General features: G+C 37.2%; 1 protein-coding gene and 1 non-coding gene across 11 annotated transcripts in view; both read left to right on the top strand.

Moving 5' to 3' along the window:
* The first annotated feature begins 3,102 nt into the window (after window positions 1–3,102).
* The window catches only part of IFT81 (intraflagellar transport 81), a 120,330-nt gene continuing 98,624 nt past the window's right edge, over window positions 3,103–24,808 (top strand). For 3 of the 10 annotated variants that reach the window (XM_055080366.1, XM_055080368.1, XM_055080365.1), the window contains exons 1-9: window positions 5,532–5,874; window positions 6,752–6,855; window positions 7,407–7,587; window positions 11,219–11,308; window positions 13,574–13,639; window positions 13,953–14,063; window positions 15,712–15,796; window positions 21,006–21,169; window positions 22,478–22,573. In XM_055080366.1, coding sequence (XP_054936341.1) covers window positions 5,731–5,874; window positions 6,752–6,855; window positions 7,407–7,587; window positions 11,219–11,308; window positions 13,574–13,639; window positions 13,953–14,063; window positions 15,712–15,796; window positions 21,006–21,169; window positions 22,478–22,573 — 1,041 coding nt within the window. In that variant the 5' untranslated portion in view covers window positions 5,532–5,730. Of the gene's footprint in view, window positions 3,165–3,246; window positions 3,373–5,531; window positions 5,875–6,751; window positions 6,856–7,406; window positions 7,588–11,218; window positions 11,309–13,573; window positions 13,640–13,952; window positions 14,064–15,711; window positions 15,797–21,005; window positions 21,170–22,477; window positions 22,574–24,808 lie in introns of those variants that run through there. The other 7 variants (XM_055080363.1, XM_055080367.1, XM_028480215.2 and 4 more) reach the window with 5 other exon arrangements.
* LOC112064126 (U6 spliceosomal RNA) lies at window positions 7,862–7,969 on the top strand. The gene has a single exon (XR_002891379.1). It is a non-coding gene; the product is annotated as a U6 spliceosomal RNA (small nuclear RNA).

The following is a 24,808-nucleotide window of genomic DNA, read 5'->3' as shown; positions in this document are numbered from 1 at the left end:
CATGAGCAACCAAGAAGCCAAAATTAACAAGAATTGAAAGGAAAAGACAAATCCAAGAAAGGCCACCCCTCCATTTACCCATGTCCCTGATGTGCATACCCTGCTTACCTGACTTAGCTAATGGAAGTGCTTTATCCATGAGACAGTGGAGGTATGTACATGAATGTTCATAGCAGCACTGTTTATTATAGCCAAAAAGTGGAAACAATCCAAATGTCTATTAATAGATAAATAGATGAACAAAAATCCATACAATGAAATATTATTCTACCATAAAGTGGAATTAAGTACTGATATGTGCTACAATTCAGATGAACCTTGAAAATATTACAACTAAGTGAAAGAAGCCAGACACAAAGAGCCACATATTTTATGATTCCATTTATATGAAATGTCTAGAAAAGGCAAGTCCATAAAGAAGGAAAGCAGATTAATGGTTGCCAGGGGCTGAGAAGTGGTGGTGGGTTTGCTTAATCACATTAAGCAAACTGGGAGATGATGGCTAAAGGGAATGGGGTTTCTTTTTGGGGTAATGAATACGTTCTTGGATTAGATAGTGGTAATGGTTGCACAACTCTGTAAAGATGCTAAAAGCAACTGAATGGTATATTTTAAATGGGTGGATTGTAGGTATGTGGATTATATATTAATAAACTATTAAAAAAAAGAGTCAGGGTAGTAGTGGGAATCTTTCAGAGAGGCTGTCTCACATGGCTGAGACTTCCCTTCCCCTGTGAAAAGTGTCAACTATAGTTCAGCCAAGAGGCATCTTTGGGGGTTTACAAGGAAGACTCAGTAAAGCATCTAAGGAAAAAAAAAGCCTTCGTGTGTGTGGCTAAACTTGGGATGTACTCGGCAATGCCTCCACTGTTGTGAAATTGTTGCTTGATAAGTTCTTCTTGGATACCTCAATGAATCTTTTTATCTTAAATGAATCAAGGGGTGGTTACAAGTCTTCCTTTGGTCTGTGCGTGGGCCTGACAGGCAAGGACCCAACATGTGCAAGGCTGCTCGATGCTTCTCTTCTTTGCTTCAAGTTGGAATATAAGCTTCTCAGTATATGGATCCCAGGAAGCATGCAGACTGGCTTCAAATTCTTTCCTGTGTTCCAGAGCAATCACATTAAGCATAAAATCAATTCAAGTTTGAGTGCAAAGTGTAGATTCCATTGCTTACTTGAATTTACACATTCTTATAACTGTAATAGCAGCAACAGGCAGAGGGGGAACTCAAAACTACTAGAAAAGCCACTCTTATCTTTGTATAGCTGACATCTGTAGACAATAGAAGGAGCAAATCTAACCATCTCATTTTTTTTAAAAAAAGGGTACGAAAAAGGTAAAATGTCCTTAGCTCTTCCAGTATCCGGCACTGTTCTAATCGCTAAACCCATATCAACTCATGTAATCCTCACATCAACCCTTTTAGGAAGGTATTAGTATAGCCACATTTTATAGATGAGGAAAAGAAATCTCACGTGAGGCCATACAATGGCAATCCAAGATCCAAATCCAGGGAGCCAGGAGAATCTCCTAACACACCCAATAGGATCAAGTAATTATATAATCCCTTGTTTGCAACTTTTATTGTTTCTCCCAGAGTTATTTAATTTTTCAAGGTTTTAAGCATTGCCTCCTCCAACTAGTCTTGAGCATCTGTGAGCTGGGACCTGTCTTAGTTTCTCTCCAAGCACCCTGCAGCCAGCAAGGTACCCATCTTGGAATGTTCTGTTCCCTCAGCCCAAAAGACTCTCCCCTTTCTTGTTTGGCTAATTTTTACTGACCCTTAAACATCACATTGTCCGATGGAACCTCTCCTGACAGTCCAATCCCTTCAACTCCAAATAAACTTGAGACCCTTCATCTGGACTCTCCCATCATTGGGTCCTTCTTTATAGCATTTGTCATAGTTATATTGGTGTTGCCTATTCAACTGTCTCTCTTCTTGCATAGGCTGTCAGCTCCGTGAGGACAGGGGCCAGGTAATTCCCTGCCCTCCACTGCATCCCCAGCAGCCAGCAAAGAGCAGGGCCTACAGGAGATGCCTAATATGGAATTTTTTTTGTTTTGTCTTGCTTGATTTTGTAAGTCTGATGCTAAATCTGTAGTTGGTTTCTTCCAAGATGTTTGAGCAGGCAACTAAGTTTTCAGGGTGTGAGGAATTTCATTTTTTTTCCTTCTCATTTCTCCATTGCCAGCTGACATCACGGAGTACAGTGGTTTCCACCCTAATAGGGGCAGTTCAAAATACCATTCATCAATTAAACTCTCCCCTGAAGCCAGTTAGTGCAGTCCCGGGATTCTCTCCGCTCCAGTCTTCCTGGCCTCCTCTGTGATCTAGACATGAAGATCTCCGCCCCCCACGCCTACCTCATAGAACGTGAACCGCATGAAAATGTAAGGAGGACTTTATTCATTTCTGCAGGTGCCTAAAAATAGACTCTCAGAAGCCAAAGAGAGCCTTAGGCCATTTCCTTTTTTTTTTTTAGGCTCTCAGAATATTAAAGAAATTCTGTATGAAAAAAATGAATTCCCAGTACAGGCTATGTGGCCCAATAATGTGACAAAGAAGCTGACATCTCTATGATGAATGTGCCTTCTGTTAATCTACAGTTCACAGAAGAGACTACAATTGTTCCTACGTGTAACCTAATTTGGAGATACTTATGTCAAAAATCTAAATTTGAAGCCCAGGCCAAATGCTTCCTCAACCCAAATCCCACTGGCCCTGCCTCAAAGATGTCATCACCGATGTTTGGTGAAGGAAGGAGGGAAGGAAAGCAGGAAGGAGGGAAGGAGGAAAGAAAGAGCACACGAATTTAACATGGGTGAATAACGAAGAGAGTGTTTCGTAAACTGCAAACTGCAGGACGTTTGGGAAAGTTTATTGCCACGGTAACAACCCCCAACTCTCTAAGCTGTCCGCAGTGGCTCAGAACCTGTGAACCTAGTTTGCAGGTGAGCCCCCCTCCCTCCGCCTTTCGCCTCCAGAGCCTTAGCCAAAGAGCGCGCGCACGAGGCCTAGCGGAAACGCGCCGACCCTCCCGCCCCCGGAAGTGATGTGTCCACGGCCTAGCAACCGTTGCCAAGGAGCTCGTCTCTAGGAACTCACTAGAGCCCGGATGCCTCCTGGGGGGGGAAGTGGTTTCGTGAGGAGAATTTGAGGTAACTTCGCCAAGCCGCGGTCGGAAGCTCCCCCAAACCCCTAAGTAGGAGAGAACTCCTTCCCCTTCCCAGTGCAGCACCTCGAGAACGGAGGGGTAGCAGCAGTTCAACCCCAACATCGGGGGTCGGCCCCTGTGGGGCTTCGCAGTGATCCGGGCGGCTCCCCCGCGGGATGAACCGCAGGGGAGCCCAGAGCAGCCCTCGCGAGGTGCCTGGGTCTGACGTGGGGTCCTCTGTCCGCTCTCGCGAGCCCCGGGGGCGGGAGGGGGTTGGGGAGATACTATTTTGGGGAATCTTGGGAGGCTGCTGGTCCAGCGCGCGTGCCAGCCTGGAACCAGGGCAGCGTCGTTTCTGTGCCGAGTTGTGCCAGATAAACGCATGTCCTGGTTTCAGTTCTTCTCCCCCACCCTCTCGGGTTCTTATGTGGGTGAGTGCTTGTGAATTAGTGTGGCGACTTTCCGCTGGAAGAGGGAGAGTGATTGCTTTTGCTAATTTTAGAGCGCAGAGCCCACTGGGCACAGACAACCTACCTGTTCAGTACATCTTTGTCTCCTGGGAACGTTTTACTCGTTTATTCAAGTATTCTGGTTTTGGGAAGGGAAAAAAAGAATATATATCTGTGTGTATATGTTACGTTTTATGTATGTGTAATTTCTACATGTATATAATTTCTAAAGAGTTAAAAATTTGTATATCCGTGTGTGAAGACTGTGACGTGGACTTATACTTAAAATACTTTCAACAGTGGAAAATTTGCATCTCCAGTGTGGATTTTTATTTAATTTATGTAAAGGTTTTTCTTTTATAGCTTAAAGGAAACCTCAGAATTTTAAACCCCATTGGTTATCTTTTCTACCGTCTTTTGGCTTATTTTTCAAAAATAATAATCATTTACTCATAATTTTATCATACTTATGAGGAAATGATAATATTTTTACATTTCAATGTTAGGTATCTAGCTCCACCCACCCACTTTAAAAAACCTATTTCAGAGCAAGGTGCATGCAGCTCCAATGAATGTCTTAAATAAAATAACATCTCTTCATTTCATGGTTAGGAACTATTAGGGAGCACTGAAGTATTTTTTTCTTTATTTCTTTTTTTAGTAGTTCATTTTTTAATTCATTTTTAAAAATAGCTACTCTAAAAAATTGCCTGTCTTCAAATTTCTACCACTTTTTCCCATACTAAACAAGTGATATCTGTGTGCAAGAAACACTAATAGCCTTGGTTAAGCTGTTTCAGCAGTTAAATAATCAGGTAATCAATTTTTTTTAAAGTTATGATCTTCCTCACTGCCACTCTGTTTAGGCTTATGCTTATTTTCTGGCCTTGGGCCTGTGAACAAATTCAGTCTAGTGGAAGAAGTCACTGTTTTAGGTGCAGTGGATATTCAGAGATAGAATTAGGCACAGATATGTCCTCATGGAATTTACAGTTTAGTAGAGAAGAGAAACTGTAAGTAAGTAACTAGTACAAAACAGAAAAGTAACTCCAGGAGAGCAGTGCAGATAAAGTGGTCAGCTTGGAGGGCAAATGCTGCTATTCTGATGCAGAACTGGGGGATAGCTTGAGAAAGATTTCCTAGAGGAACTTGGATTTGGAGGGCAGGGCTTGAAACACTGTTAGGATTTGCACCTCTGGAGATGGGGGAGAGGGAGAACAGTCCTAGGCAGAAAAAAACAGCATTAACTGAAGGCAGAGATGGAAAAGCTATTTAGGGAGCAGTGCTTATTTCAGTCAGCTGAAGTTTGAAAGGGTGTAAGGTAACAATTGGAAATAATATTGAGAAACTGTAAATTGAGTTAGATCTTAAAGGGTCTCAAAATCCAAGAAGTTTGGACTTTATTTTGTAGGCAATGAGACGCCTACAAAATGATTTGGAATGGGAGAGGCAGGGACTGGAACTATTGAAGGCAAAGGAAATGAAGGCCTTAATTACTCAAGGGTGAGAGTTGATGCATCAATGTGTGAAGAGTACCTGGTGGAGGAAACCAAAACCAAACCAAAGAGCGCACCCCCGAGGCTGAAGCTTGCAGCCTATACCCAGCTTCAGGTGGTTGTGGCAATGTGCCTAGTGGGTCCAGGGTTGCCAGATCTGATTTTCCAGAGAAATTGGTAATTTGGATTAATGTGGGCTGCTAATTTAAAAAAAAAAAAATTAGAAGCATGTTTACAGGCTAACAGGTTTTTACCTCTAGGTAGAAACTGTGAAGCTGTATGGGAGAAATGTTAATGTCGGTGGATTTTGTATTCATTTGTCCACATTAATTCAATGTTAATTCAGATGATTGCTATCAGATGCATATACAAAAACAGGTCATTAAATATTAACAGTATGTACTGTAGCATTCCTAATAAAGTCTGCATACTCTTTTTCTTTCAACAAAAGAACCCTCTTCACAGCATTTTATATGCCATGTAGAATACTTCCCATGCCTACTTCCTATGAACTTAATACTGACTTTCTGTTGACTGTATTTTGTTAATACAGAACTTTTGTTACCAATATTGAGGAATTTTTTTCTGTATTTTTACTCTTCAGTTTAAATTATAAGACCTAATTATGAGTGATCAAATCAAATTCATTGTGGACAATCTCAATAAGGAGCCTTTTAGGAAGAACTATAACTTAATCACATTTGATTCCCTGGAGCCAATGCAACTATTACAAGTTCTCAGTGATGTTCTGGCTGAGATTGACCCAAAGGTAAGAGTTTTCTTTTTCTCTGTGATGAAAAGGGTGGCAAGAAAGCCAGTTTCTGCCACTAAATATCTGTGCATCTAGGGCAAATTATTTAACCTCTCTGGGCCTAATTTTCCATGCCTGTAAAGCTATAGGTAGTAGATGATCTTTAAGGTTTCTTAATAGCTCAAAAACTAAATTATCTACTTGTACCTTATTTAGAAATTATTTGTCTACTTCCAAACATAAATAGATTTGGTCCTGGAATGAAGATGCTTTTACGAAAGGTTTTATTGTGTTGCAAGTTGGCTCATGTCTCTCATACACTGGTCTTTTCCACTGAGACTTTTTTAAGCTTGACCTTCTTAATATGAATCCTGATCCTACTTGTATGTACCCTCACTTGGAATCTGGGGGCCTCCACACTTAATCTGTTTTTGTTTTTTTTAACATCTTTATTGGAGTATAATTGCTTTACAATGGTGTGTTAGTTTCTGCTTTACAACATAGTGAATCAGTTATACATATACATATGTTCCCATATCTCTTCCCTCTTGTGTCTCCCTCCCTCCCACCCTCCCTATCCCACCCCTCTAGGTGGTCACAAAACACCTAGCTGATCTCCCTATGCTATGCGGCTGCTTCGCACTAGCTATCCACCCTACGTTTGGTAGTGTATATATGTCCATGCCACTCTCTCACTTCATCACAGCTTACCCTTCCCCCTCCCCATATCCTCAAGTCCATGCTCTGTTAGGTCGGTGTTCTATTCCCATCCTTAATCTGTTTTTGAAGAGACCATTGTGACTGTTATTCTCTAGCAGAACAATTTCGTCAGTGAGTTTAAGTATTGTACTTTGTTAGATATACAATAATAACATTTTTTCAATTTCTTTGTTAGCAAGTTGTTGATATCAGAGAGGAGATGCCAGAGCAGACAGCCAAAAGGATGTTGAGCCTTCTCGGTATCCTTAAATACAGACCTCCAGGAAATGCCACGGACATGTAAGAATCTGATCAAGTGTTGCTTTCTTAGAGCTGTGCTGTAATATCCAAACCTTCACAGTCAGTCTTTCTGGCAATACCTGTTTTCCCTAAGTCAGTGGCCTCAGAAAATCACTGAATTTCAAAATAATCTTGAATTCTTAATGTTATTTTGTCATGCAGGAGTCTTAAGTGAGTCAGTTCTTTCAGTTCTTTCTCTTAATCAGAAAAGTCAGGCAAATCCATGATTCCATTTTATCATTTATCTGCCATCCTAGACAAAAACAATGACTTAAACCTGTCCAGTCAATGAAGTGAAGTATTTAAGCTGACTGTACCGGTTAATGGTTCCAAAACAACCTCCCTGTATATTCCAGTGATATATTAAAGGCCTAATTTTATGATTATTGTTAATGTACAGACTAACTTTAGATTACCCTTGGTTTTATCTTTTTTAAATAGTCATGGAAAGCAATCAGGAAATTGTAAATTGGATTTTGAGCAGATGTTACCTCTTTTCAAGGTTTACTTATAAGCCTCTGTGTGTGTGTGTGTTTATTTTCTTTTTATAGGAGTAACTTTCGTCAGGGTCTGGTGATTGGAAGTAAACCTGTAATTTACCCAGTGCTCCACTGGCTTCTTCAGAGGACTAATGAACTGAAGAAAAGAGCGTATTTAGCTCGTTTTTTAATAAAACTTGAGGTACCAAGTGAGTTTCTTCAGGATGAAACCGTGGCTGATACCAATAAACAGGTATACAATATAAAAATGGTATTTTTAAGTTATCCGTAGTGGATTTCAAGGTGCACACGTTCAAATATATATTGATCTCACTTTAGTTTATTTGCTGTCTCCGTATTTCCAGTGGCATCAAAAGGTAAAATAGTTATCAACTAATGTTCAGCTGTAATCATTTATGAAAATATTGACTTTTGCACACAAATACCGTTTTGGCGATAGAGTATGTGGTTACAAAAAAAAGCCCTGAAATTTGGATCTTAGAATAATTTATTACTTAAGAATTGTGGTGCTCGCTCCGGCAGCACATATACTAAAAATTGGAATGACACAGAGAAGATTAGCATGGCCCCTGTGCAAGGATGACACGCAAATTCATGAAGCGTTCCATGTTTTTTACTCAGCCATAAAAAGAAACGAATTTGAGTTATTTGTAGTGAGGTGGATGGACCTAGAGTCTGTCATACAGAGTGAAGTAAGTCAGAAAGGAAAACAAATATCGTATGCTAACACATATATATGGAATCTAAAAAAAAGGGTTCTGAAGAACCTAGGGGCAGGACAGGAATAAAGACGCAGACATAGAGAATGGACTTGAGGACACGGGGAGGGGGAAGGGTAAGCTGGGACGAAGTGAGAGAGTGGCATAGACATATATACACTACCAAATGTAAAACAGATAGCTAGTGGGAAGCAGCCTCATAGCATAGGGAGATCAGCTCGGTGCTTTGTGACCACCTAGAAGGGTGGGATAGGAAGGGTGGGAGGGAGACGCAAAAGGGAGGAGATATGGGGTATATGTATATGTATATGTATAGCTGATTCACGTTGTTATAAAGCAGAAACTAACACACCATTGTAAAGCAATTATACTCCAATAAAGATGTTTAATAAATAAATAAATGTGGGTTGAATTAAAAAAAAAAAAAAGAATTGTGGGTAGATAGGATCCTGGGCTTGGGACTGCAGAATACTTTGTTGATCAGTTCTGTGACTGTATAATTTGTCATCCAAATCAGAGAGGAAAGGGGTTATCATAATAATTACACTGGAGCAAAAGGTATAAATTGACAGTGTGCCAGGTGAATTGGTACATGTGAGCACCTTCAAAGATTGTATGTAGACAAAGAAGCCAAGCTTATGATCTCAAAGGATGTTCCAATCAGGCAAAAGGTAGAGAAAGGACCAGGAATTTGCAATTTCAGTGTACTTTCCTCTCCAGAGTTTTGGGGTGATACTGGGTTCTGGCCTTAAGGGCATAAAGCTCTTGACAACTCAGGATTCTGGCTGGTCTGGCTCCTGGTCCTGGGATTTCAAAGCACATTGCCGATCAAAGACTATGGAAAGAAATAATTTAGGCTTAAGATTTCAAAGAACTTTTGATTTAAAAGAAAAAAATTTGCCTCTGTTTAGCATTGGTGCTTTTGTTCTATAGTAGGTATGTAGACCGTTTTGTGCCAGTTTGTTGTGAGTAGTCTGTCAGTCTATCTCTCCCAATAGATTATGAGATCTGTGGAAACAGTTATCATGTCTTATCCATCTTTGTTTTCCTCCAGAGTTTGGTAGGGTTGCTTCTATATGGTATGTGCACAAAATTTGTATTAATCGAAACAATCAACTAAATGTTTTTTCATCCATATATTTTATTATTTTTGAGTAGCCATAGCAGTCACTCAAAATAGAGTCAGTATTGATCTCTTAAGACATTTCTAGGGTTGAAAGATTTATGCAAATAATTATGTCAAATGTTACAGTAGGTGCCTTGAGAAAAGTACAGCAGAATGAGACCACTGCAGCCCCTACCTCTGAATGCTTTACATAATGTAAGAAATAGAGAGGTGTAAATATGAAATATCTTATCCTCCCTACCCTCCCACATCAATAAATTTGATAGAAACCAATTCCTCTGGAGGAAGGTTATTTTATTTTATTTTTTAAATAAATAAATTTATTTATTTATTTATTTATTTATTTGTCTGTGTTGGGTCTTCGTTGCTGTGCGCAGGCTTTCTCTAGTTGGGGCGAGTGGGGGCTACTCTTCGTTGCAGGGCTCAGGCTTCTCGTTGCGGTGGCTTCTCTTGTTGCGGAGCACGAGCTCTAGGCATGCGGGCTTCAGTAGTTGTGGCACGCGGGCTCAGTAGCTGTGGCTCGCGGGCTCTAGAGCACAGGCTCAGTAGTTGTGGCACACGGGCTTAGTTGTCCGCGGCACGTGGGATCTTCCCAGACCAGGGCTCAAACCCGTGTGCCCTGCACTGGCAGGCGGATTCTTAACCACTGCACCACCAGGAATGTCCCTGAAGGAAGGTTATTAATAGGCTTTTACTAAACACGCCCAGCTAATTATTAATGGAAGGATTAATAATAATAAAGACATGTTTGTCCTCGAAGCATGTTTGAAGTATATGTATAAAATGACTTACACATTTAGCCATTTAGCAGAGAGCCTGATAAAAAAATGAACATTGGGCTTGCCTGGTGGCGCAGTGGTTGAGAGTCCGCCTGCCGATGCAGGGGACACGGGTTCGTGCCCCGGTCCAGGAGGATCCCACATGCTGCGGAGCGGCTAGGCCCGTGAGCCATGGCCGCTGAGCCTGCGTGTCCGGAGCCTGTGCTCCGCAACGGGAGAGGCCACAACAGTGAGAGGCCCGCGTACCGCAAAAAAAAAAAAAAGAAAAAATGAACATTGTCTTTCTAAATGAAGAGTTTTAAAATGATTGATTTACAGACTTACAGAATATGATCAGTCAAGAAAAAATATTATTAATTTTCTGTCATTATCCACCAAAAAAACTATTTTTAAAAAATTTTGGGGTTTCCCTGGTGGCGCAGTGGTTGAAAGTCTGCCTGCCGATGCAGAGAACGCGGGTTCGTGCCCCAGTCCGGGAAGATCCCACATGCCGCGGAGCGGCTGGGCCCATGAGCCATGGCTGCTGAGCCTGCGCGTCCGGAGCCTGTGCTCCGCAACGGGAGAGGCCACAACAGTGAGAGGCCCGCGTACCGCAAAAAAAAAAAAAAAAAAAAAAAAAATTTGGATAAGAGTTGTGATTTTTTTCATTCATTTAACTACTTTTTATTGAACACTTGTATTGGTTATGCACTATGCTAGGCCCTAGGAATGTAGAAGTCTCCACAAGTAATATGATTCTTATCCTCCTAACTCTCACTGTCTAAAGGAGGGAGACAGACAAGTAACTAGCAATTATAATTTTATATGATATTTACTCTGATATCATGGTACTCTGATATGGAATAGGTACAGGGCTAGAGAAGGCTTCTTTGAGGATAGTGGTGTCTGTGCTGAGACCTGAAGGATTAAGAGGAGCTATCCTGGCAAAGGGTTAGGGAGTCATATAGAGTATTCTCAGAGGGAATAGCGTGTGTAAAGTCAAGGTGGAATATTCCAGGGATTGAAAGAAGATCAACAAAGCTAGTGAACAGAGTGTTAGTTAAGGAAGTAACCAGAGAAGTCTTTAGAGGCCAGATTATATACACCAACTTTTTTTGTGTCCTATATAAATGTTTAAGGATATATTTAAATGCTGTTCTATACCGATTAAGTAATCACTTTAAGTTAATAGATAACCTGATTAAGAAAAGCCTACTGGATCTAGTCACTAGTTTATAATTTTTTAACTTGTTCTTTTAGTATGAAGATTTGATGGAAGCCTTTAAAACTTTGCATAAAGAATGTGAGCAGCTCAAGACATCTGGATTTTCTACAGCAGAAATAAGAAGGGTAAAGGAAAAAACCATAATAACCATTTTTGTTTTGGACTTGAATTAAATTCAGTATGAGTCTTAAGATTTTGTGGAAACTAGTGATAGCAAATGGCAAATTTTCTTTTGTAGGACCTTTGCTGATTCTTCCCTGAAGAAATTAATGAGGCCAGGGTAAATTCATAATTAGTTCTTATGTACTATATAGACCATTACCATGGATTAAAAGCAATTAAAATTTGGGTCTTTATCTAATATATATATATGATATAGAAAAAATATATATATGTGTGTGTGTGTTGGGGATCGTGCTATACATAATTATTTGTTTTTTTAATCATTACATGTGAATATATTCCCATTGTTATCTTTCTACAGTATGATTTTTCATGACTAAATTAATTAATATTAATTAATTATTAATATTAATTTAATATTCTGTGGTATGGATAGTCTAACAATTTTTGGTGTTTTGTTTTCATTTTTTGCTGTCATAGATTATGCTGTGATTATCTTCTACATAAATTTATTTGGGGGTACCTGTGATTGTTTCCTTATAATAAATTCCTAGAAGTAGAATTGCTTATTAAAGCATATGAGAATTTTTAGGACTTTTTTGATGTATGTTACTTAGTGTTCTCAAAAAAATGTCTTTATATTCTTGCTAGGTGTGTAAGTTCTTTCTCTAAACAATTGCTAATTCTCACTTACATGGATTTTGTATTTTTAGAAATCACATCTTTATCTTCTCATTCAAACAGGAAACATTAGAAGTTGCTTCCTCAGGGAGGCCTTCCCTGATTCCCTAGATAGATTAGTTCCCCCTAGTTCTTTCTGCTTCATAACACTCATTACACTTATGATTATTTTAATGTCTGTCTTACCAACTGTATTTAAACCCAGTGAGGGCAGGGACCACGTCTCCGTATCTTGTTCACCACAGTATCCCCAGTGCCTATCACAGTGCCCTGCATGTGGTAGGTTCTCAGTAAGAGTTTGTTGAATGTATAAGAAATGAAAGATGAACTCACATCTAATGGAAAAGAAAGACCCATAAGTAGATAGTTATCAAAAAGTATGGAATAAGAGTGATGTCCATCTACAGTTCCTCCATTATGTCATGTGAGTAAACTAAAATGATAAAATAACCTAGAGTCTGTGATTTTAATTTTATTAATTATTACCAAAGTATTTTTCAACATATTCTTTGTAAAGAAGTGTGACTAAGCAAAAAATAGAAAATAATTCACTCAAAATGCCATGCTCTAGTGATAACTGCTACTGATATTTTAGTGAATATATTTAAACCTTTTTCTTGGTATTGTATTATATATAAATGTTATAATCTGCTTCTTTCAAATAATGTCATATCATGACTTTTTCTCATGTCATTCAACATTCTTCATAATTTTTAGTGATTTTCATTGTGTTGTGCCATAATTTACTTAATAATCCTCAGACATTTGGGTCATTTCCAAATTTTAGATATAATTGACATCTATGAGAATCTTTATAGATTCCCAGAGGTGAAATTACTGAGCCAGAATGCATACACATTTATTTTAAGACTTTTGATATTGTTCTTCAATATAATGCCACCAGTAGTAACAGTGCCTATTTCCCCAAATCCTGTCAGTACTGACTACTGTATATATTTTTCCTTTTATTATTATTGTGAGAGTTAGCCTATTAGTTTTTTGGGTTAGGAAGGATTTTTTGTTTGTTTGTTTTCACTAGAAACTATTGTGGAGCTGGTTAAAAGACATTTTTGAAATCTTTATTTTTAGAAAGGGAATTGGTTAATTGACAAAAACAGATACAAATTTATGTCTTGAAAACACCATAGCCTTAAAAATAATTTTGATGGAAAATTGACAGAATATATAGTTTGGTATTTAACAGAGCAGACGGTATGTCAGCAGCTGTTGTTCATGTTTTTAGACCTGTACACTTTCCATTACAGAAGATTTTTGAAAAATCATGTGCCCATATTCAGAATCAGAACACAAATGGTCTGGTTGGCAGCTTTACCTTGCTGCTTTGTAACCTGTTTCAGTTTCTTTTCTAGATGAACACCAAGCTACCAAATAAATTACCCTGCATAAAGAACCCTGAGGTGAGGGGTGGGAATAGAAATACCCTTCATCCAAAAGAGGATCTTTGTTCCTTAATGCTCTGGTTATAAATGATGGAAATGGTAGATGCATAATCATGTAAAAACCTTATCTGAATTCTACAGACAAAGAATACTTTTTCTTATAACGTCTTCCTGACTACTTTTTAGGATATCAGTGCAATGGAGGAAGAAAAGGATCAGCTCATTAAGAGAGTTGAACGTTTGAAGAAAAGGGTAAGGCAAGAATTAGCACTGTAAGACTTTGGCCCCAAGTCCCAAGGACTTGCAAAGATTTAGGAATGCAAATAAAGATTAAGCAAGGCATGAGTGTACATCGGAGGCTGGAGTCCAATACATTGATGGAAAGGGAATCTCCCTAGGCAGTAGTCCAAAACTTGTTAAGGACCTGGAGTCTGTAACTTCAGTGTCATCTCTAGGGAATACTGTTTACCAAAAGGAAATGATAAGTGGATGTCTGAGTCACGTGACATGCTAATGTCTTTCTTAAACCTGATAGTAATATATGCTATTTATTCCCTCACTGTAGGTGGAGACAGTTCAGAATCATCAACGGATGCTTAAAATAGCAAGGCAACTTCGAGTTGAGAAAGAGAGAGAAGAATTTCTTGCACAACAGAAACAGGAACAAAAGAATCAGGTACCCACATAAAAGTTAATATTCTCATTGTGAAAGAAGTAGTTCCTGCTGATCATTCACATGTAAAGAAGATTTTTTAGAATTGTAGAAGTTCACGTTTCCCTTTGTTAACATGATGAAATACTATTTTTTTTTTTTTTTTTTTTTTTTTGCGGTACGCGGGCCTCTCACTGTTGTGGCCTCTCCCGTTGCGGACACACAGGCTCCGGACACGCAGGCTCAGCGGCCATGGCTCACGGGCCCAGCCGCTCCGCGGCATGCGGGATCTTCCCGGACCGGGGCACGAACCCGTGTCCCCTGCATCGGCAGGCGGACTCTCAACCACTGCGCCACCAGGGAAGCCCGGAATACTCTTTTTAAGAGTATTGTGTGGCACCAACAGCAAAAACAATACCATCTTTGGGGTTCTGTTCTCTGTAGGTATCTATACACTATCTTTTGGCCCATGCTTAACTCATGTTGTTCCAGCATTACAGAATATCCATTGTAATGTTAAGCAGTAAGATTAACTGCTAATAAAACTTCTAGAATCTCTAAAGGGTGTCCTGAGATTCTGGGGCTATGAAAAAACATCCATTTTATTCCACTGATCACTGTATTCTTTACACTTTACTCCATGGGCAAATAAGCAGATCTTGAAAAGGCTCAAAATTACCTACACTCCACGTTTTTAGACTTTTCCTTAAAGAAAAAATAATTTGGCCAGAAAGTATTTCTTTTTTTTTTTTAATTAATTAATTTTATTTATTTATTTATTTTTGGCTGCATTTGGTCTTTGTTGCTGTGCGCAGGTTTTCTTTAGTTGCAGCGAACAGGGGCTACTCTTCACTGCGGTGCGCGGGCTTCTCATTGCAGAGGCTTCTCTTGTTGCAGAGCATGGGCTCTAGGCACATGGGCTTCAGTAGTTGCGGCGCATGGGCTCAGTGGTTGTGGCTCATGGGCTCTAGAGCACAGGCTCAGTAGTTGTGGCGCATGGGCTTAGTTGCTCCACGGCATGTGGGATCTTCCTGGACAAGGGCTCGAACCTGTGTCCCCTGCACTGGCAGGCGGATTCTTAACCACTGCGCCACCAGGGAATTCCCGGCCAGAAAATATTTCTTGTATCTTATTAAAAATCTATCTTAAAACTGAGTAGACTTGTACATTAAAAATATTTCAAATCAGCTTCATTTCCTACTAAGTGAGCAGTTTAGATGTTTGGCTCTTTTGGAACTTAGCTTGGCATCATAATAGTTACCCTGCAGCAGTAAGCTGCATTGCCCATGCCCTGAATGGTTACTTAGCATCAGTTTCTGATTCCTGAGCCATCATTTCTGAGAATGCTAGCATTCCTTAGAATAAAGAAAACCACGTTTTAACAAGAAAAGCCTGGTGCATATACTTTTCTAACCAGCATTTTTCCTTGATCACCTAATTCAACAAATACCTAAAGAAAAAATGTCTGAAAGCTTTTCTTTTAAGTTTTACATGGAAAGGTATTGAGTGAACCAATTACATTTTGGGTTTAGCTTAGTAATTTCTTAGTTCTTATCATTTGTTCCCTTTACAGCATAATAATTATGTGGAACTTGTATTTTTCATTGCATGTCTATATGAATGGTAGGTTTCATTAGACTAAGGAAGTAATAGATCTAATTGTATTTTAAAGCTATTTCATGCAGTGCAGAGACTGCAAAGAATACAAAACCAGTTGAAAAGTATGCGCCATGCAGCAGCAGATGCGAAGCCTGAAAGTAAGTGGAAATTATATTATATGATATAGATGATCATATAATATGATATAAGTCATCATATTAGTGCGAATATTAGTTTAAATCAGTAGTCAGGCTCCGGACGCGCAGGCCCAGCGGCCATGGCTCACGGGCCCAGCCGCTCCGCGGCATGTGGGATCCTCCCAGACCGGGGCGCGAACCCGGTTCCCCTACATCGGCAGGCGGACGCGCAACCACTGTGCCACCAGGGAAGCCCAGTAGTCTTCCTTATTAATGGGAACTAATTATCGTCAAGTGATAGCTCAGGATTTTAGGGCATCATTTCCTAGCTAGTGAGTGACAGCCCTGATGAAGACATCCTTAAGTGTTCACCTGTGGTTTTTAAATTCCCTTTCAGTGTTTTGTCAGAGGGTGAACTAATGAAAACCACCATGGAGAGAGGCTCTCTGGTGTGTGAATGTATAAAATACTTAGAATGGATTTTATGAGAATGATGGATGGAAAAAATATGAATATTGTTTTAGTGCCAGGGCTATAAAGAAAAGAGTAAAATGCTGGACCTTTAAAACTGAGTATTGTTTCATATTTTGGGTTGTGCTAATGACATGGGTATCCCTGGCTCTGCTGGCACATTAGCTTTACATAGAGGATACATTGTTCTGATATCCCAGATTATACCACCAAACCTATCCTAGGCATTTTTTAAGTGTGCTCATCAGAAGGGAGACCATGTAAATTGGAAGAGCAGTAAAAAGTTCTCATTGGTATTGGAGAAATATTTCAATATAAATATCCAGCTATGGGATATTTATATTTATCTTTTTCTAGTATTCTGTGAAATATTATACTCTAAGATATAATATACAGAATGACTGTAATAAAAAAGACAGTCAATAACAGGTGTTGACAAGGATGTAGAGAAATTGGAACCTGCATACTTTGCTAGTGGGAATGTAAAATGATGCATCCACTTTGGAGTTTGGCAGTTCCTCAAAGTGTTAAACCTAGAATTACCATATGATCCGGCAATTTTATTCTACCCAAGAGAGTTTAAAACATATGTCCACCCAAAAACTTGTACATAAATGTTCATAGCAGCATGTTCATAATAGGCAAAAAGTAAGAACAACCCCAGTATCCCTAAACTGATGAATGAATAAACAAAACTGTGGCATATCCATACAGTGGAATGTTATTCAACAATAAAAGGAATGAAGTGTCGATACATGCTACAATATGGATGAACCCCAAAAACATCTTAAGTGAAAGAAACTAGTCACAAAAACATATTATATGATCCCATTTGTATGAAATTTCCAGAATAAGCAAATCCATAGAGATGGAAGTCAAACTAGTGATTGCCTAGGGTTGGGGAACTGTAGGGGAGGACAGCTGTGTTGGTAGGTGGATGATGGGGGGAGGAGGTGACTGCTAGTGGGTATAGAGGCTTCTTTTGAAGCTGATTAAAATGGTCTAAAATTGATTGTGGTAATCGTTACACAATTCTGTGGATATACTAAAAGCCATTGAATTGTACACTTTAAACAGATGAATTTTATGGCTGTGTGGTAAATTATATCTCAATAAAGTTGTTGAAAGAGATAATACAGTATTTCCTTGATTCTAGACACATGTTCTTTACCATTTTAATTGTATTTGCAATTGGGATACATCTTATACTTTATGTATGCATTTCACATGGTATTTGTAATTTAGTTGATGGTGTCTTATAATTGATGGCATCTTAAAATCAAGGAAATACGGTATATTTAATTGATATTTAAGAAACGAGTATAGTACTCCCTATAAAATGTATGGTTCATACATATTAATTAGTGACTTTCCATAGAATCTCTGACTCCTCTCAGTCATAAATTCAGATTCAAGCAATACCTGGAAGTTGCCATGCATTTAGTTGTTGGTGTCATTTGATTCTTTATTCACTAGGTTTTCACTTTTTAGGACAAAAGAAAGTAATTTTTTAGTGCTTTTTTCCTCCTTAGTATTATATATAGTATATCGTTTTAGTATATGTTCTTTGGGTTTGATGTAGGTTCCTTCACATCTTTACTGTAAAAAATTAAGATAAATCTTCAAAAGAAATTCCTTAAATTATAGCCATTTAAAAATTAATATCAATAAGCAATTTTTTTTCATATGTCTATCCTTGCTAAGAAATTTCTAGAACTTAACATTATTAGTGAATTTTTGAAAGTGAAGGTAATGTATATAAGAATTGAAAGATTTGGTATGCAGAAAAATTGATTGATCAGTACAGTTTAATACAACTTAAAATGTTAGCCTGAACATGTGTTTCTGCAGTGTCTGTTATCCTCAATTTTATTAGATTAAATATTTCTTGCTATTATGTTTTAATTCTGGTAACTAAACAGAATATCCAAAGATATTTATAGTATTAGTAACATTTCATTTTTTGTTTGAATTGATAGACTTTGTTTTGCTTTGGCTTTCTAGCCTAAATAGAATTGTTTGGGCCAGGAAATACATAATTATTTAGTAATAAAATGGACAAAGTTTTTCTGTTTTGGGCATCTCTTGAGATGTTGGTTTAAAATATTAGTATAAGCAATATGTTAGTAGATAATGCTAAACAATAAAGTCAATTGTGTTGTTACGCAGTAATAGAAATAATTGGCTCAAAACCAATAGTCCATTAATTCAGTGTTTATTGGACATCTGCTACTTGTCAGATACTGTGCTTAGTGCTAGGAATAGAAAGAAAAGCTATTTCTATTAAAGTGCTCACAGTCTAATGGAGAAATGACAAGCAGTGGGCAATTATAATGCAGTGTGACAAATACTCCGATGGAGCTCAGCACAGGCTCCGATGAGAACAAAGAGGCAAAGAGCACTAAACACTAAACGCTAACACAGAGTCAGATGGTTTCCTGGAGGTGTGGCAATTGAGTTAAATTAAAGCTGGAGAGGTAGAGGAGTGGAAGACATTCCATGCCAAGGCACAGTGACCTAAAAGAACATAAATGTAGTAGGCTAAGCAAATGATGGAGGAAGAAGAAGAGATAAAAGGGCAGGCTTCTTCTGACTGCTTGTCTTTGAAAAGAAGACAAGGGAGAGAGTGTGCAAGTGATTGAGAAATATAGTACTGTGCATAGATTGAGGCAGGGTAGTGGTCTAGTGGTGTTCACCTTGCTGGAGAGTCAGTCAGACAAAGGAAGATTGCAAGATTCAGGAGGAAAAGGTGAGAATTGGTAACAGCCTTTCCTGTGTGCTCCCATTGTGTCCCTGTATTGCACTGAATGTTCTACAGCAATTACCATAATATGTTAATTGTTGGCATATCTGACTCTGACACAGCTAAACTCCAGGCTAGTCACCAAGTCATAATTATTCTTTCTATTTTCAGGCCTTAGCACACAGATTACACACAGCCAGCATTCAGTAAACAATCTGTTAAATAGTTGGGAGGTGGGAGTAGAGACCTTAACCCTGCATAGGAAGAAAATTATCTTTTCCACGGGTAGGAGGGAAATCAAGTAAGAAAAAAAAAATGGCTGAAAATATAAAAATAAGGTATTATGTGTGCAGTATATGTTTTTTGTGGATGGACAGGGAGTGGGGAGCAGGAAGTTAAGGAGCTCCTGCTTTGTTGACATCTTTCTGGGAAGCAGAGTCTTAAGGATTATATTCAGCAGCCTAGGAAAAGAGTAAATTAAACAGATGTTCAGTTGCTTCAGGTATTTAGTTTAATAAGGTCCATCGAAATTTTTTAGTAATAACAAATGGCTTACAAAATTTCTATTTGCTTAAATAACATAAAAGTGTTTTTAGTATAACTGTAATTTGTATTTTTTCAGAGTAACAGCTGTATTATAAAATATTCACTTAAGTTAGTTCATCTTTATACGCTACATATTCCTGAGATTTATTATGTAAAAGAAGCTACTCATTCAGTTGTAGTAGGATCAGTGAGATGTTTTCAGAGGGTTTTTAATCAAAATGTTTGCGGAGATCTTAAGTGACCTTATATTTAATTTCACCAGGATTTTCAAAGATAATTTTTAAAAAACTGCATAGAAATGTGTCCACTTTTCATAAGTTAAAATTTTTAAGAGAAGAATTTAAAATGTGATGGAAACTCTGTTTTTATGTTTTTTAATAGCTTTACTGAGGTAAAATGGACATACAGTAAACAGCACATGTTTAGAGTAGACACTTGATAAGTTTTGACATACATATACACTAGTGAAACTGTCAACCTTAATCAAAATAACAAATATATCCATTACCCCTAAACATTCCCTTGTGCCCCTTTGTAATATCTCACTCCTGCCCCTCTCTGCCTCTCTAACCCACCCAGGCAACCATTGATCTGCTTTCTGTTACTATAGATTGGTTTGTATTTTCTAGAATTAGAAACTTTTTTAAAATAAGGAAAGTAATATTTAAGAATTTTAAATCTTTAAAAACATTTTAGATTTTGATTTCTTGCATCTCTGATTACATGCACTATGTTTAAGAACTTGAAGGTGGAAAAACTAGTCATCTAATAGCCAAAGAAGCCAGGTTGTAGAGTTAATCGGAAACCATATAGGAATGTCTGCCTAATTATAGTGTGATTCAGTAAACACTTTCTTTTCCCTTCCTTTCCCCAGTCCCTAAAAAAAGAGGTGGAAAATTGTAGGGATGAATGGAAAACTCGTGAATTTGCCATTAATAAATTTTTACACATTAATATATGGTTAGCACAGCAGAACTAAAAATAATTTTAAGGCTTGGCCGAGATTTATTGTGCAATCTACGTACGTAGATTACTTAAACCGGAAATCCAGTGTTTTAAAAAGTCAAGCCAGAATTTGTAAATGTGTAATGGAAAGATCTGAAATAAACTTTTTAAAGCTCTCAAGGCTGGGAATTTATAACAAAACCATTATTCACTGAAAATCTGTATATGTGTATGTTTGTTCACTCTGCCAGAAGAAGAAAACTTAAATCTTAAAAAAGTAATTTAAGTTGCCACTTAACTGTAAACTAATACGTTACAAAATCAAAACTACCAAACAGGGAAAACTGGAAATGTTTATGAATGTAGATAATTTCTCTTTTTCAGATTATTGTTCTATACTAGGTATTATACAGAATGCTTTCAATGGATGTGCCGTACTATCCAGGTCTTAAATGTTTTAAAATGTACAAAGCATCACTTTACCTACTCTCTTGGGCTGAATATTCATTTATTTTATTTTTATAGGTTTAATGAAGAGGCTAGAGGAGGAGATAAAGTTTAATTCATATATGGTAACTGAAAAATTTCCTAAAGAATTAGAGAACAAGAAAAAAGAATTGCATTTTTTACAGAAAGTGGTTTCAGAGCCTGCTATGGGTCATTCTGATCTTCTTGAACTTGAATCTAAAGTAAGTAACAATCATCTCTTTTTATAAGCTTCCAATTTTATCTCATCCCCACTCCTGTGAAAATTATGTGAACTGCTTTCTATAGTGTCCTACTCTTGACCTTAAGTTAACCTGTGCTAAGAGCTGACAGCTCTTATGAGGAGTTGTTCTTTATGAGAAATTATAGCACGTAATGCTGTCACTTAATCCACATGGTGTTATAAAAACCTAGTCAACTGATTAGGAAAGTTGGTAACTTAGATATATAAATTCATGTATATGATTGACTCATAAGTTTATATATTCATAATATAATAATTTAGTTGACAATTTTTTAAATATCATAAATGTGATTACTTTTTATTTCCAAGAATAATATTATAGCAATTTTGTATTTAAAGCTAATGTTTTTTATTCGCTTTTTATGCCTACTTTGGAATTACTAAACTTTCTTGTAATGCTCATTGAAACCTGATATCATAACATTTTTCTTCCCTAAAAATACTAATCAGATGTATATTTTTTAAAATAATAATTAAATATCATGAAAAGTGATTGAAAGATTTTGACTTTAATGTGCTTAATAGCCACCACAATTAAACACATAATTCTAATGATTTTATTCTTTTAATTTATGTATAGAAATTAGTTGTCCAAGTCAGATTTGGCTCAGTTTAATGTTATAGGATTAACAGGAAAATTCTAGTTTTTTCAAAGGATAGTTATACTGAAAGCCATGTAATTTTAAAAAATTTATTATAGGACTCTATGCTTCTATTGGCTTTATTCAGTTTTACTGCATTTGAGAAAAGTTTAGATTAATGAGTAGGATAAATGACAGCTATTATAGAACCACAGATCATTCATTAGAACAGGAAGGGTTTTTAGATGTCATTCGTGTCAGCTCTCAGCTGGGTTTGTGAATTCTTTGTACTAAATCCCTGGGGAATGTTAGTCCAGATTTGCTTTATCACTTACAGTTACTTGAAAGTCACAGCCTAGGTGAAGGGATAACTTCAGATTTTTAGAAATCATCTCTCTGATAGTAATATGTACATATTTCATGTAGAATACTTTAGGATAATTTAGATACGGATGGTTAAATCCATGTAAGTAATCAAATTGTGTAAATATATATCATGAGCTGTGAAATGCAAGTTGTCTCTAAAAGTAATCGTAACAGCCCACTCATAATGTTAATGGAGTTGATCCTCCCATCAAATTACTGACAATAACAACTGTAAATTCAAAGCTTTGTTTGGCCAGATGTCGCTTAGTTTGGGTAATCATAGGCAGAGTTTTAACCTTTTTATTTTCATACTGTTTTAGATAAATGAAATAAACACACAGATCAGTCAGCTGATTGAAAAGAAAATGATGAGAAATGAGCCAATTGAAGGCAAACTGTCACTATATAGGCAACAGGTAAGACCACTCCTTTTGGCTCACATATTTAGGTCTGTAATCTTGTTGGTGAACATTTTCATTAATACCATGGTCTGTGTCATCGATAGTCTTAAAGTGAGAAGGAAGCAAAGAATAAATGTTCTCCTGTCATTGCTAATCTCCAGATTATAACAAAGAATTTGTGGAAAAGCCACAAAAGACACATGTTCAGGTTTGAAATTCAATATATCTGATAATGCTTAGTTTCCTTAGTGTCTGCCAACTGTGGTGATAGAGCTCTTTGTGGTTATATCTGTGAGTGTGAAATTTGATTTTTTATATGAATGCTTACTTTAAGTGATATAAATAAGACTATTTATAATCTTTAATGAAGTAAAGGCAATATACTTTTTCAGATTTACAGTTAGTTTGAAAAAATATAGAATAAATTGAATTTTAGTGCTAAGGCATTTATCATTTTATCCAGAAGTCATGAGGGTATATATGTTGTTATGTATTTCTAGACAGAAGGCTCAAATGACAGCCATGGATTACCTGACAAGAACCTTGGCAAGAAGAGTTTAGTGTGAAGAGCATTCTGTAACCTCAGAAAATACTGAGCTACATAACAAAGCATTATTCAAGGAATGTAGAATTTTTTAAAAACCTTTTTATAATGGAAAAATTTAACCATCTACAAAGGTAGAGAAAATAGTTCAGTAAACCCTCGTGTGTCCCTCAGCTATAGCAATCGTGGCCATTCTTGTTTCATCTATACCCCCCGCCCCAACTGGATTATTTGAAGCAAATCTTAGACTTCATATAATTTCATCTACAAATATCTCAGAACATATCTTTAAAAAATAAAAACTTTTAAAAAACTTAACATACCACATTTGAAAATTTTATTACTTCCTTAATATTGGCAAATATCCAATCAATGTTCAGATTTCCTTGATTGTCTCTTTTTCTTTCTTTTTTTCCTTTCCTGTTTTTTTTTCCCCCCCAGTGACTTTGTTTTAATTAGCATCCATACAGGATTTATACACTGCATTTGGTTGATATATTTGTCTCTTTTAATCTATAGGCTCTCTTCCCTACTTATTTATCCATTCATTTAATATTTTTTTTGCAGTTTTTTTAATTGAAACTTTTTTATTTATCCTATAGCATTTCCCATAGTTGGTGTTTTACTGATTGCAGCCTGATGGTGTCCTATTAAAATGTTCCTCTGTTTCCTGTATTTCCTATATATTAGATCTAGAAGCTTGAACAGGTTCTGTTTTGATTTTTTCTTTTTTTGGTCAAGAATATTCTCTAAGTGGTATTTTATACTTGCATTTGGAGGGAATAATGTCTGGTTGTCTCTTTTTCTGTGATTTTTTTTTTGTGCCATTGATTATCAGTGCCTGTCCATTTATTTCATTAGGGATAATAAAATGTTGATACCATGATTCCTTCTTCATTTATTAGCAGGACTACTTTTTTTATTGAAATATCGTTGATTTACAATGTTGTGTTAATTTCTGTTGTACAGCAAAGTGAATCACTTATATATATATATATATATATATACACACATTCTTTTTTTATATTCTTTTCCATTATGGCTTATCACAGAATATTGAATAAAGTTCCCTGTGCTGTACAGTAGGACCTTGTTTTTGTCTTTCTCTTTCTGACTTACTTTACTTAGTATGATAATCTCTAGGTCCATCCATGTAGCTGCAAATGGCATTATTTCATTCTTTTTTATGGCTGAGTAGTATTCCATTGTATATATGTACCACACCTTTATCCACTTATCTGTCAACAGACATTTAGGTTGTTTCCATGTCTTGGCTATTGTGAATAGTGCTGTTACGAACATAGGGGTGCATGTGTCTTTTTGAATTATGTTTTTGTCCATATATATGCCCAGGAGTGGTATTGCTGGATCACATGGCAACTCTATTTTCAATTTTTTGAGGAACCTCCATACTGTTTTCCACAGTGGCTGCACCAATTTAGATTCCGACCAACTGTGTAGGAGGGTTCCCTTTTCTCCACACCCTCTCCAGCATTTATTATTTGTAGACGTCTTAATGATGGCCATTCTGACTCTGGTATGAGGTGGTACCTCATTGTAGGGTTTTTTTTGTTTGTTTGTTTTTCAGATTTTGGGGGTAGGAGTTTATTAATTTATTTATTTATTTTTGCCGTGTTGGGTCTTCGTTTCTGTGCGAGGGCTTTCTCTAGTTGCGGCAAGTGGGGGCTACTCTTCTTTGCGGTGCG

The sequence above is a fragment of the Physeter macrocephalus genome, chromosome 19 (assembly GCF_002837175.3).
Source record: "Physeter macrocephalus isolate SW-GA chromosome 19, ASM283717v5, whole genome shotgun sequence".
Taxonomy (NCBI): domain Eukaryota; kingdom Metazoa; phylum Chordata; class Mammalia; order Artiodactyla; family Physeteridae; genus Physeter; species Physeter macrocephalus.
The sequence above is the reverse complement of the archived record's forward strand: the minus strand, read 5'-3'. Positions and strand labels throughout refer to the sequence as shown.